This window comes from Syngnathus leptorhynchus, chromosome 4 (assembly GCF_054491065.1).
Source record: "Syngnathus leptorhynchus isolate UIUO chromosome 4, UIUO_Slep, whole genome shotgun sequence".
Classification (NCBI taxonomy): domain Eukaryota; kingdom Metazoa; phylum Chordata; class Actinopteri; order Syngnathiformes; family Syngnathidae; genus Syngnathus; species Syngnathus leptorhynchus.
In genome coordinates this window covers 13,779,611-13,791,155 of record NC_141198.1, presented here as the reverse complement: position 1 = coordinate 13,791,155, position 11,545 = coordinate 13,779,611, and the positions used below count along the sequence as shown (strand labels likewise).

General features: G+C 41.4%; 2 protein-coding genes across 6 annotated transcripts; one reads left to right on the top strand and one right to left on the bottom strand.

The window, feature by feature from the left end:
• The first annotated feature begins 5 nt into the window (after positions 1–5).
• On the top strand, positions 6–10,504 carry izumo1 (izumo sperm-egg fusion 1). 2 transcript variants are annotated; one of them, XM_085910217.1, is made up of 10 exons: positions 6–204; positions 7,578–7,751; positions 7,912–7,980; positions 8,195–8,281; positions 8,355–8,375; positions 8,460–8,549; positions 8,696–8,805; positions 9,553–9,715; positions 9,962–10,133; positions 10,255–10,504. In XM_085910217.1, the coding sequence occupies exons 1-10, from the start codon at positions 189–191 to the stop codon at positions 10,367–10,369; spliced, it is 1,017 nt and encodes a 338-aa protein (XP_085766343.1). In that variant the 5' UTR covers positions 6–188; the 3' UTR covers positions 10,370–10,504. The 2 variants fall into 2 exon arrangements, with proteins under 2 accessions (XP_085766343.1, XP_085766344.1); XM_085910218.1 differs by lacking the exon at positions 10,255–10,504 and having other exon boundaries at positions 9,553–9,708; positions 9,962–10,122.
• LOC147058246 (alpha-galactosidase MYORG-like) lies at positions 361–6,579 on the bottom strand. Of its 4 annotated transcripts, XM_085910216.1 has the most exons (8): positions 6,510–6,579; positions 5,698–5,797; positions 5,182–5,623; positions 4,179–4,710; positions 3,036–3,840; positions 2,682–2,794; positions 2,200–2,591; positions 361–1,664 (listed from the first exon to the last, which is right to left on the bottom strand). In XM_085910216.1, the coding sequence occupies exons 3-7, from the start codon at positions 5,451–5,453 to the stop codon at positions 2,244–2,246; spliced, it is 2,070 nt and encodes a 689-aa protein (XP_085766342.1). In that variant the 5' UTR covers positions 5,454–5,623; positions 5,698–5,797; positions 6,510–6,579; the 3' UTR covers positions 361–1,664; positions 2,200–2,243. The 4 variants fall into 4 exon arrangements, with proteins under 4 accessions (XP_085766342.1, XP_085766339.1, XP_085766341.1 ...); XM_085910213.1 differs by having other exon boundaries at positions 361–2,591; XM_085910215.1 differs by having other exon boundaries at positions 361–2,591; positions 5,738–5,797.
• Positions 10,505–11,545: the final 1,041 nt, after the last annotated feature.

Below are 11,545 nucleotides of genomic sequence, written 5' to 3'. Positions count from 1 at the left end.
TTTGTGATCACCTGGAAAAGATGTACTCTTAAACCTCTAATCACAACCACTCTAAATGCAGAGGATAAATTTCACCACACCCAAATGTGTGTGCGACAATCATTGGGACTTTAACTTTCTTGATTTCCTTTCCAGAAAAATAGCATTTGAATGAAAATAAAGCTTTGGTTGAGACCTCTGATCCACTAATGATATTCTTCAAGGGTAAGAACTCAGTTTCCTTATCTTGATCAAAAGAATAATAATAATGCTGTATCACACAAAAGCATCTTGCAGGAAACTTGTGCCATGCCTTTTGTTTGAGTCTTAATGACCTGTTTGTAGGCATAAATGTGGAAAGTGTTAAAGAAATACAATTGAGCAATTTGTTCTTTTATTCTTATGTGCGTGAGTATTCACAGAGCGCAGACCGGCACGGTAAGGCACGGACAATAAAAATGCAGCACAAATAGCAGTCTGTTTTCAAACGTGCAATTTCCCATTTCAAATAAACTATTCGTTGCACAAAGAATGATCTCACTCCCCTCACTCTTACCCTGCAGGGACGTGCTAACCCCTGTGAAACATCAAACCTTGTTGTAAATCTTTACTATTGTAAAAAAAAATCAGCATCTACAGTATTGTATTTCATTTCACAAATAGCAATAACAATTAAATAGAACATAAACAATAAAACGCTTGTTGCATTCATGCTTTAATCCATGATGTTGGTCATTCTGGTGTGCGTCCCTTTAGAGGATAAAGAATATATATCTGTGTTCAAACATAAGCAGTGTAAAATTACCTAGACCGTGCAAATTTTGTGAGCCTGTCAATGGTTTTACGTTAGGATTAACATAGCAGACTCGGACATTTCAATAAATACCCAATGTATGTTTTGAACTAAGCATTAATTAGGAGTAGTAATAGACAGGGAATTGAACTGAAGTAAGAATTGTTAATGATCTGCCAAACTCCTGCTCATTGTTAAGTTCACTGCCCCACTAGCTAGAACTCATAACTCAAATGAGCCCAATCTGCTAAAAATACACACCTACCTGTGAGTGGGTTCAGAAAACAAACATTTTTTTCGTGTGTGATAAAGATTCCGTTTTGGCACGCGACAGCATGAGACATGTACTAACAGGTGACAATCGCATCATTTTAAAACTACCAACTCATGCCACTCTACAGTCAAAGCAAAAGGGTGCAAAAAATAAGAAATGGCACCACTGGCGATGGAATGTTCATGAAGGAACGTTAATGCAGTGGTTCGCAAAACAAGGTCACAGCTTGGGGGTTTACAAAACAAAACAAAGAGGAATTTTTAAAAATTGCATAACTACTGATAGGGACCATATAACATTATAGACCAAAATCAATACTTCCCTCTTATTACTTGTTCAGTGGCCAACACTGATAATAAAGACACAAATTGGTTTAGCTTTTAGCACGGTACATTAGCATCTAAGGAAGACAGTGTGGAATGGAAGCGAGGTCGTTTACTACTGTCTGGAAGGCACATGAGAAAAGGCTGGAACAATACAATTGAAATTCATTTGCAGTCTTTGGCTGAGATCTGCAGGCAGCAGTGCTAATGGAGTGTAGATTGGTGCGAGGTGTGATCTTCAACAAAATGGCGTGGAGCAGCCATGACGTTCTGATGCCTTGCGACTGCAATCCAACTGAGGACGGATAGTCATGAGCCATCAAACAAAACAGTGCCATAAGGTTACAGTTAAAACATTAGTTTTGCGTTGTTTCGTTAAAGAAGAATATGAACTTTTGTTCATTTGAGACCTGACAAGACATTGCATGCTTTTTTTTGTAATTTTCTCCAGATAATGATCCAAAATTTGGAGGCAATGTTCTGAATAGATTTTGTAAATAAAACACAGAGGTGCCTTGAGATACAAATGAGTTTTTTGAGTAATTGTTCAGACAATTTTTACCATTTAGCTCAAACTTTAGATACGAGGGCTTAAATGGTGGACGTGAACTTAAAAGGCTTCAACCTGTGTGGCCAGCATCATGATGGGAATTTTTGTTTTGTTTTTAGGGCGGGCTGTCCAAATATGACTTAGGCTATTTGTTATAAGAAAGTGACGAAATAGTAAAAGCACTATCTTCCAGATGCCCTGTCGCTGACAACGCAGTCATGTTCCCTTTAAATATAATTTGTTGCTATTATTTGGCACGTGTGTTTATGACCATTGGTACCTGGAAATAGCATGGGAGGAACCCGTCCTAATGTTTGGATGAGTTCAGTGAACCCATGTAAAGTAGGCAATCTCGTCCAAGTCAACGGGGTAGTCAGTGAGGTACTTGGGGCCATTAACAAAATGTTCCCCCTTGTAGCTTCTCCACCTTCCCGCAGGCAAGTAGATGTCCCGTTCTTGTTTGCCTGCTTCCACCACGGGAGCCACCATCAGGTCATCCCCAATTAGGAACTGGGAGTCGACCTTATAAGCCGCCTCGTCGTCGTTGGCGATCCACCAGAGGGGCCTGATGATGGGATCGCCTGTGTTAAGCACCTCGTGGGCTAACTCCAAAACCCTGGGGGCCACCAGGGACTCGTGGAGTTTGGTGAACTTTTGCGCTATTTCCACAACCTACACAGAGATGTGACATTTATAGGACAGACAATGAAGACATAAACCATCACAAAATAGACATTCTTAACACATTAGTCTTAAACTCACTTCGTCGTCATAGTACCACGGTGGGATGGAAAACTGCATAGCAGGCATGAACGCAGACAGCTCCAGCCATCTGATGTACAGCTCTCGGTCAGGCAGCTCTGACCCGTTTTTTCCTAAAGTACAACAAATATTACATTAGATTCTCCTTTATGGAAGAAAAAAAACATTTACAATGAATCCTCTCATGAATCAGCATTGGCATATTTGTGTTTTTTTTTCCTATCCTCATTTCTTTGCCCGCGTTTGAAATATCCTGTTTTGTTTCTCAGTTATTTTCTATTTGTGCCAGGGCTCCGTCACTATCCTCAGCAAAAAGTGAGGATTCATTGTAATGTTCATTTCCTTGATCCGTACCTGTCATGTGTTCAGGGTACGCATTCCCGCCGATCATATCGGGCAGGACAAACTGGTAGCCCAGGATGCTGATGGTGAGGACCGTGGGAATGATGGACTTGAGGCCGAGCTCATAACCCCACACCGAGTCCCTATCAATGATCCTGTAGAAACAGGAGATATTCTGACTCTGGTAGCCCACCCTCAGCTCGGCCCGCTCGCTAAACGGGATGGCCATCTCTGTGTAGCGGCGGGTGAAGGTGGAGGGGTCCGTCAGAGGGATGACGGTGCTAAACTGTTGAGGTAGATAGCTTGTCTCCCCAGCATCAAATTTAAAGGAGGTCACACCGTAGTGTGCTTTGAGCTTGCTTAGTTGGACCGAGTACCAGTCGCGGGCATCTGGGTTGGTAAAGTCCAAGATTCCGCCAATGCCGTTCCACCAGCGAACTAGAGCTGGCAGCTCACCGCCGGGCTCGCGCACAAACAATCCTTTCTGGATGGCGACGTCAAAGTTGATGGAGTCGTAGTTGATAAAGGGGTGAGTCCAGAGCGTCACTCGAAAGCCGTCCTCTCGGAGCGTGTCGAACATAGCGCTGGCGTTGGGAAACTTTTGTGGGTCAAAGTCAAACTCGCCGTAGTCGGCGGTGTAGCGGTCGTCGAGCTCCAGGTGGGAGCAGGTAAAGCCGTGTTTGATGATGTCGGAGGCATAATGCAGCAACTTCTCTTGGCTGACAGACGTCTTGTACAGAGCCCAAGTGGACCACACCGGGTGCTTGAACACCTCATCAGAAGGAACCTTGACAGGCTTTGGGAAATAGCGACGCACCTGACAAAATAAGAACAAAAAAGTACTTTGGCTGCAGAACCTTGTGCGTGCATCAGTCAAGCTGCTTGTTTGTCAAATTGCTAGAAAAGCCACACATTCACAAAACTCCGCATTATTTATGAGTTTATCCAAGAGAGACTCAATGCTGCCAAATCATTAACTTTCCCATCTTATTGAGCAAACGGGATTTGGCCACGACCCCCGTCCCGATTTCCCAAAAAGAAAAAGAAAAGAAAATTGGCGCCAGCGGAGCGGCGTTCCTTGTTTGGATTTCTGCTGACAATGTAATTCCGAGTTAAATGTCACTCCCACCAATAAATATTATTGTCAATGCTCACCATGTATTTATGAATTGAAGTAACATCCGAGCCCACACACACTCTGTAGCTGAGTTGCGGTGAGGCTTGCTGTCCCTCTGGTGGTTTGAATGGAGAATCTTGGTATCGGGCTTGGAAGTGAAGCGTCATGTCCTTCTCAGACCAGCCCATATGAAACGGTACAGAATCGTTGATCTTGATGGCCACCGCGTTGGACGAGAGCCAGTAGCGTTCTAGAATCCCTCCAAAAGCATTCCGGTTTGAGTAGACGTCGCTGGTGATGAAAGGCTGCGGTTCCTGCTCGCCCTCGATGCTGATCGGCCAGTGCTGGTTGGCCGATTCTGCCCCTCCGTACCAGTGAGAGCCATTACAAGCCATGGCGTGTTCCACTGCGTACTTATATTGCAGAGGCTCCCAGCGCACGCGGTAGCACATCACCGTGTCCTTCAGTCGCACCGTGTGGATGAAAAAGTTGATCTTGCCAGCATCTGATTGGGTGCAGCTTAGCATATTTTCCTCATGGGAGCAGGAGTTTAAATCAAGTGCGGCGGACCTGCAGATGATTCAAGAGAACAAGCTAACCACTTAATATGTCATGCAACAGAACAGAAAATGAACAACAGTTTGGACGGATCTAACGTCGAGCACGTCTTGAGTACGAGGTGAACGTCGGTTCTCCTATATTCTGGAGTTGATCATTGTTTCTTGATTGCTTATTTGATGACATTATTCAATTGAGACAAATACCAGTTCTGACCATGACAGAGACTCTTGATTAAGGCCACAACTGCAGTAGCTGTGTTCTCCCTAAGAGGCTAATCACTCTGACTAGTTTCCATTATCCATTGACCCATTTTAGACACACAGAGAGAGGACTGTTTTTCAGTCAATGATTTAGCTTATGTGAGTGGGGGAGGTAGGTAACTATTTTGGTATTGTGCGTTTAATAAATATGTATTTGTCTCTTCTAATACACAGTTTTTAAGTGTACAATTTTCACAGACACACGTAAAGAGAAGCCCACCTGAAAGTCATTGTAAATATAATAGCGCCTGCTTGGTTCCGGATGACAAAACCATCCTTGTTGAGGTCCAGCAGCTCTGTCTCCAGGAGCTGGGCTTTGCGCAGAGATGCCGAGTAGTAGCACCAGGCCACCACGGCGGCCAGAACCAACACGCAGGCCAGAACACTCGCAATGACCAGGGGCCGAGCTTCCCGAGTTCCTGGCTTTTTTAGCGGGGAGCCCCCGCTCCCCTCGGACAGGTGCTGCTCCCCTGGGGCCACAATTTGGTACATACTGAACTTGAGGGAAGTGAGGGAGGAGCTGTAAAGAATTGCCCAAACTGGTGATGTTCAGAAGAGCGATTCCTCCCGGTATCAGTCATGGAGTTGGAGGAAGAACGATGGATGGATGAATGGTCTACCTTCCTGTCCTTCGTAATGTTTCCATTTTGGAATGCACCAACCTTGATGGCAGACAGACACACAGCAGTGCAGTAGTCATGTAACAAAATAGTAAATATTCGTGCTGCAGACTCACTGATGATGTAATGATGCATTCGCCTGATTAACAAATGCACCGCTATTGATTGGGTCCTCACAAAACAGCTCGCATATTCTGCCCCCTGGTGACTTCGTTTCTGTGTAAAGGGAATTTCAACAATTAGATAATATGAAAAGCCAGATGAAGCTGAAAGGTGTAGGGGCTGTTACCAACGACATTGTTGTTGAGCTCGTTTAATATTACATTTAAAATATTTATCATATTGAAATTGCTTATACTCCTGTCATTTTATCGTAATAATGTGGGTAGCGTCAACTTAAAAAAAAAACAACCGAACAGTGCTTGTTTTTCGATTCTTTCACAGTATGGGCTGTGTTGAAAGCCTACGTTTTTTTGTACCCATGTACTCACGAACTACGGTAACTGCGACTTGTATATATATAAAAAAAAGATAGACAACTCTGGTACAAATTCCGGTTACGACTCTGACCTTGGTACACCAGCACAGGCTTTTAAGATAGAAAATAAAAACCGCTGAGAACAATGTGAACGTAATACTTGATTGATTTGTATCGTCGTGGGTACATATTGCTACTGTCTTTTAAGGAAAAAACTAAGCGGTTTTATAAAAACGGGTTGGCTCGTCTTCATAAAGGTTTTTAAAATTTATTTAACGCCCGGATGTAACACAAAATCTATAGTTCGCAAGAGGCCCCCAGCTGTCAACTATAAAACGAATTTGTTTTCGCGCCATTTGGATAGCACTCAATGCGAACCATACCAGCTACAAAGATATAACTCGATATTTTAAGAAATTATGGTTTAAAATAGAAAGAGAACGTGCTTACTTGTCCATTGTGTCGCTTTTCTCTTCAAGCACAAACACACACACCCGCTAAGTGCTGCGCAGGTGCAACTATGCAGCTCAGTGTGCCCGCCCACTCAACAATAAGCAATGACGCTCATTCGTCCAGATGCACGTCACTCAATAACGGAGGATTTTGGGTATTGTAGTTTGCTAGTTTTTCAAACATAGTTCACAGGTTTTTGAAACAATTTGCAATCTGTTGTGTTAAATAACACATTTAATGTTCATGTATACAATGGAATGCAAATGTTTGGTCAGCCTTGTTCATTTTCATAATTTTGATAAAATATTAAAATCTTAATATATCAATTTAAAATACCATCAGCCACAATCCAGACACTCATTAGAAATTATAAAATGCATTTAGATGCTGTTATTGCTGCAAAAGTAGGAGCTATTAAATATTAAGTTCAGGTTGTTGTTTTTTGCAGGTTTGCCCAAATGTATGAACATGCCTATTTTTGTTTAACCAATTATTGCACACTTTTCTGTAAATCACATCAACTTTATTTCACTTTTCAAATATCACCATTTGTCCCCGATACTATATATTTAACAGATTGTTTTTTATCCAAACTCAATGATTTACAAAGGAAATTTATGAAAATCAACAAGGCTGCCCAACTTTTTGTACATCCTATCAATCGTAATGAGTAGACTTTAACGTTATTATGATAAAGGGTGTTTGACTTTTATATCACTTTTCTGTCTGTCAAGGCCCTCAAAGTTTACACTGACTTCCTCATTCACCTACTGATGACACAGCATTAGGAGCAACTGGGGGTTCAGTATCTTGCTCAAGGATGATCGGAAAAAAAAAAAAAAATCAAGGGACAAATGGTGAACAACATCCTTCTCTGTTAAGAGCCTCTTTTACATACGAGATGTTGCAGAATTGTCGCAATAGGTCCTAGACAGAAGCCCTGGCATTTTGTTGTGATCAGTCAGATCTGTTGTACACACACACACATACACACACATGCACACACGCACACACACAAAGTTGGATGACCTAATGCTGACAGACAACAAATTTGTGCATCTTTAGTTGGGATGCTGCAGTGGTGGACCGTTGTGCTTGTGACAACTGAGGCCTGTCTGAAGTGCGTCCCAGAGGTCAATGACAAGTTCAACGATATTGCAAATGCCCCAAGTAAAAAAGAAATTATTTCTACCCTAATTGAAGAGAAGAAGAGTAAAACTCATCTGTTCGGTGTCATCGGTAAGAATTACAACATTTGCAACAGCACAACCCAAAATGATTTATTTTCCCATAGAGATTTTTTTTCAGAAGAAGTTTTCTATTGATGATTTCATTTCACGCTGTCAAATGAGCGACAGTATTTCATGGTGGCGAATGGCCTGCCTCTCTCTCTGCCCAGATCCGACAAGCCTGTACAAAGCCAAAACTCTGTACTTGAATGAATTTGATATGATCCAGAAGACCTTGGGTGAGAACTGGCCGGCACCAGCTTTAATTATTGCTGAACATTAGCAATGGGACTTGATGATTTTCTGTGTTAATGTTAACTTGGAAGTTCTCCTGTCCATTGTTTAAAATGCTACATTTCATTTAGAAATATTGGATTTGTTCTATTTTATATATGGACTATGTTTCTGGCAGATGAAACTGATTTTGACACTAAGTGTTGCTTTTTTTTCTAGAACAAAGTATCAACCCGTTAAAAGCATTGGTTGATAAATGGGTGGAGATTTTAGAAAAACACGTAAACAAGTCCAATACTCCTGAAGGTAAATAGCTTTAATATGAGAGAGTGCATGTCATTTCACCTTCTAATGCATGCTTTGTTTGTCTTTCCCTCAGAAATGTGCCCCAACAACTGTGGTGAGTTTGATTGTGTTGCAGATGCAAAAACCAATGTTAGAATTTTGTCACGCACATGATGTGTGCGTACTGTTTGCCACTCAGGACACTTGCAAAGACGAGTAATGGATTGCAAGACCTGCAAGTACAAGCTCCACAACTGTCCGTCTCTGACCGGCAAAGTGGATTGTGGTGGTATATGTCCTGTTCTAAACATAGGCCGGCCATGTGGTGTGACCAGTCTGCGGATGTGTTCTGTGTTGCCTGTCCATATGAAAGGAAAATATGAATCCATTAGCATCCCTCTTTTTTTATCCTGCCCTCGCTCACTTTTTCTGCAGAATACAAGATACAGGCTATGGAGAGAGATCAGGTATTACTGGATTGCTTCCAACTGTGGCATTCTCTGATGATTGGGAGGGCATTCTACATCTGGACCAACGGCACAAAGGTCTCCCTGGTTTTTAATTGTAAATATACATGCGCATGGGCCCACTGGCGATGATAGGATTTTTTTTTTCCTGGGAGGGGGGGGGATATGTCAGTGTTTCCGCGATAAAGGTTCATTATACATGTTCTCTTCAGGGAATAGGTACAAAATGCGGAAAAGAAAAATGATCGGGAAATATCACAGCTGTTCTGGCCCCCGGAGGTCCAAGCATACACTCTCAAAATAAAAAGTAAAGAAATCAAACGTTCTTGTTTTAATTCTAAGACCTATACACACACGACTTGAACTACTTGAAATGTGCCCAAATTAGCCCCTTTCAGGCAACCTCACTTTATTTTATTTTTATATTTTGTTGGTATTTGTACTGAAAATCCTCATTTGGGTTGCGTTTCTAAAAGGGAATAATATAGCAAAAGTGATCATCTGATATAAAGTACGCTGAACAAGTTAGAGTGATTCAAGACTGAGCTGAAATTCAAACTCGTCATAGTCGTAATGTGTATATGAACTCACTTTAGGATCTGAATGACTTTGCATAGATCTGAAGCACATCCATCTCAAATTTTTACTCCTGTCTCGACAGACAAACAAATAGAAATCACCCTGAGCGGCGGGCGACTCACATTTAAAAAAAATCACAAGGCAGTTAGTTATATGTCAAGGCAACTTTTTTTTGTCTCATGTGTCCAAGCTTTTGAATATGGTCCTGTTGACTCATGTTACTTGTTTGTTTTTTAATGTGTTCAGGTCATCAAGGGTAACTCTGATGAGACTATCTCCACATTGAGGTCATTTTCGGAGGACTCAAAGCTTGTGTTGAATCAGATCCAATTGAGCGATAAGGGGACGTATCGATGCACACTGAAAAGCAGACGAACTGTTTTCTTCCGAACTGTAATGGAGGTGACTGGTAAAGTCATTGACATTTTCACCGTGCAAGTTGATTCAAAAATGGACTGAGTTGAATTTCAGGGCCTCATAACATAAAAACAAATGTCTTGTAAATTTGATACACAAAAAGGTCAAATGATTTTTTTGTTAATTGCCAAGTATACAAAAATGAGGCTTCAAAATGGTCACCCTCGTTCGTTGTCTCTGCTCTAATGCAAAAGTAGTACTATGGACTTTGATTGCTGTATGTAATCATCTTCCACAGTCATTAAAGGACTGATCCAAACGCAACCACCTAACGTCACAATGCCTACACTGACGTCTGAAGAGAAGGAAACCATGTTTCAATCCTTACGGTCCACCTCGCTGGTTCCGCTCATGGCTGTCAGCACCGCGTTATGTCTGGCAGGGAGCCTCATCCTCATTGCTGTCATTGGGTAAGTCATAGGAAAGATGACAAGCAAGAGCATTGGTATGCTTATTAACAGCCTTTCAGAACATGCTACTTAGTTGATGTTTGAATATGAGTCAATCATTCTATGTGACCCTCCTCCACAGAAAGAAGATTATTCAAAAAAGGAAAATGGCGACGCAGAGTACTAGGGTGCAAGAGGAAGAAACAAACATTTTCACCTCTTTGTGGGCCAGATTGCGTGCAATTTACAGTCCATGATTCTTGTGGGAGTAGAAATTTCAAATGAATGCGGTGAATGGAATGAGATCGATGGGATGAATGGATAGATGGATGGATGGATGAATTGGAATGAATTTGGGGAATATGGAAATAAAATCATTCCTAATATTTCAACCATGTTGCTCTTATTTATTTATGATTTATTCATTGCTCTTTTTTATTCATTGTATGTGCCTTCTTGTTTTACTTTTTGTATTGTTTACTTGAATGTTTTGTTTGTCTGTGGACCAATATAATATAATATGATATAATATAATATGATATGATATGATAATATAATATAATATAATATAATATAATATAATATAATATAATATAAATATGTGATATGTGATATGTGATATGTCTTGTCACCGTGGGATAGTTGGAAACACAATTTCGATTTCTTTGTGTGTCTTGACATGTGAAGAAGTTGACAATAAAACAGACTTTGATTTGATTAACATACGGTAATCATTGCTCACTTGCTTGTGGTTCTTGAAAGGGGTTACCCCCTTGAGCTCCGTAATCCATTACCAGTGTAAATGGGAGATTCGTTCAGTAGGTCTACGTGGGAGGGGAAGTTATGATTTGGATGTGATGGCAGGATGTACAGTAGGCGTGGTGCCATTTGCCATTTCATTTCCTGTTGTTTTGTTTTTTGGGCGCATGTGTGTATTTTTCAGGTTGAGGTTACAACAAATGCATACTCAGCTCAGCTGACACTGACAGTGATGGACACAAAGTGTAACCTCAGCAGCATGACAAAAAAGTGGCAGAACAGCACTGCTGAGGAACTGCCAGGCTGCAAGCTGGGAGGAAAGACGCGGAGGAGGAAGGAAGTGGGAACATGAAGGCAGTGGGAGTCACTTGAGTGGCCTTTGAGAGAAAAGACGAGACATAGACATCACAAAACGAGTGCTGCGTTACAGGCAAATGGGTTTTATATGACGGGAAGTCAACCTGGCAACGTGAGATTGGTTTTACACCAAGTAGTATCACCTTAATCACCATAATATTATTAGTAACAAAAAACACCAATACATTAACACTGTAATATTATGGGGGAATCAAATGATGATGCAATTGAAATATATTGAACAGACAATAGCCTAATTCTTTCGTTGTGAAAAGTAAACCCGCTCCCCCAGGTAATTTCCTATGGCTAATTGAAAT

Excerpts from the sequence above, each read along its gene's own strand:
- izumo1 (XM_085910217.1), top strand. Across the intron at positions 7,752-7,911 it reads TCATCTGTTCGGTGTCATCG|ATCCGACAAGCCTGTACAAA; the intron begins GTAAGAATTACA and ends CTCTCTGCCCAG. Across the intron at positions 8,806-9,552 it reads TCTGGACCAACGGCACAAAG|GTCATCAAGGGTAACTCTGA; the intron begins GTCTCCCTGGTT and ends TAATGTGTTCAG.
- LOC147058246 (XM_085910213.1), bottom strand. The coding sequence starts at position 5,453 with ATGTACCAAATTGTGGCCCCAGGGGAGCAGCACCTGTCCGAGGGGAGC. Across the intron at positions 4,711-5,181 it reads ATATTTACAATGACTTTCAG|GTCCGCCGCACTTGATTTAA; the intron begins GTGGGCTTCTCT and ends AATCATCTGCAG. Across the intron at positions 3,841-4,178 it reads CTTCAATTCATAAATACATG|GTGCGTCGCTATTTCCCAAA; the intron begins GTGAGCATTGAC and ends TTATTTTGTCAG.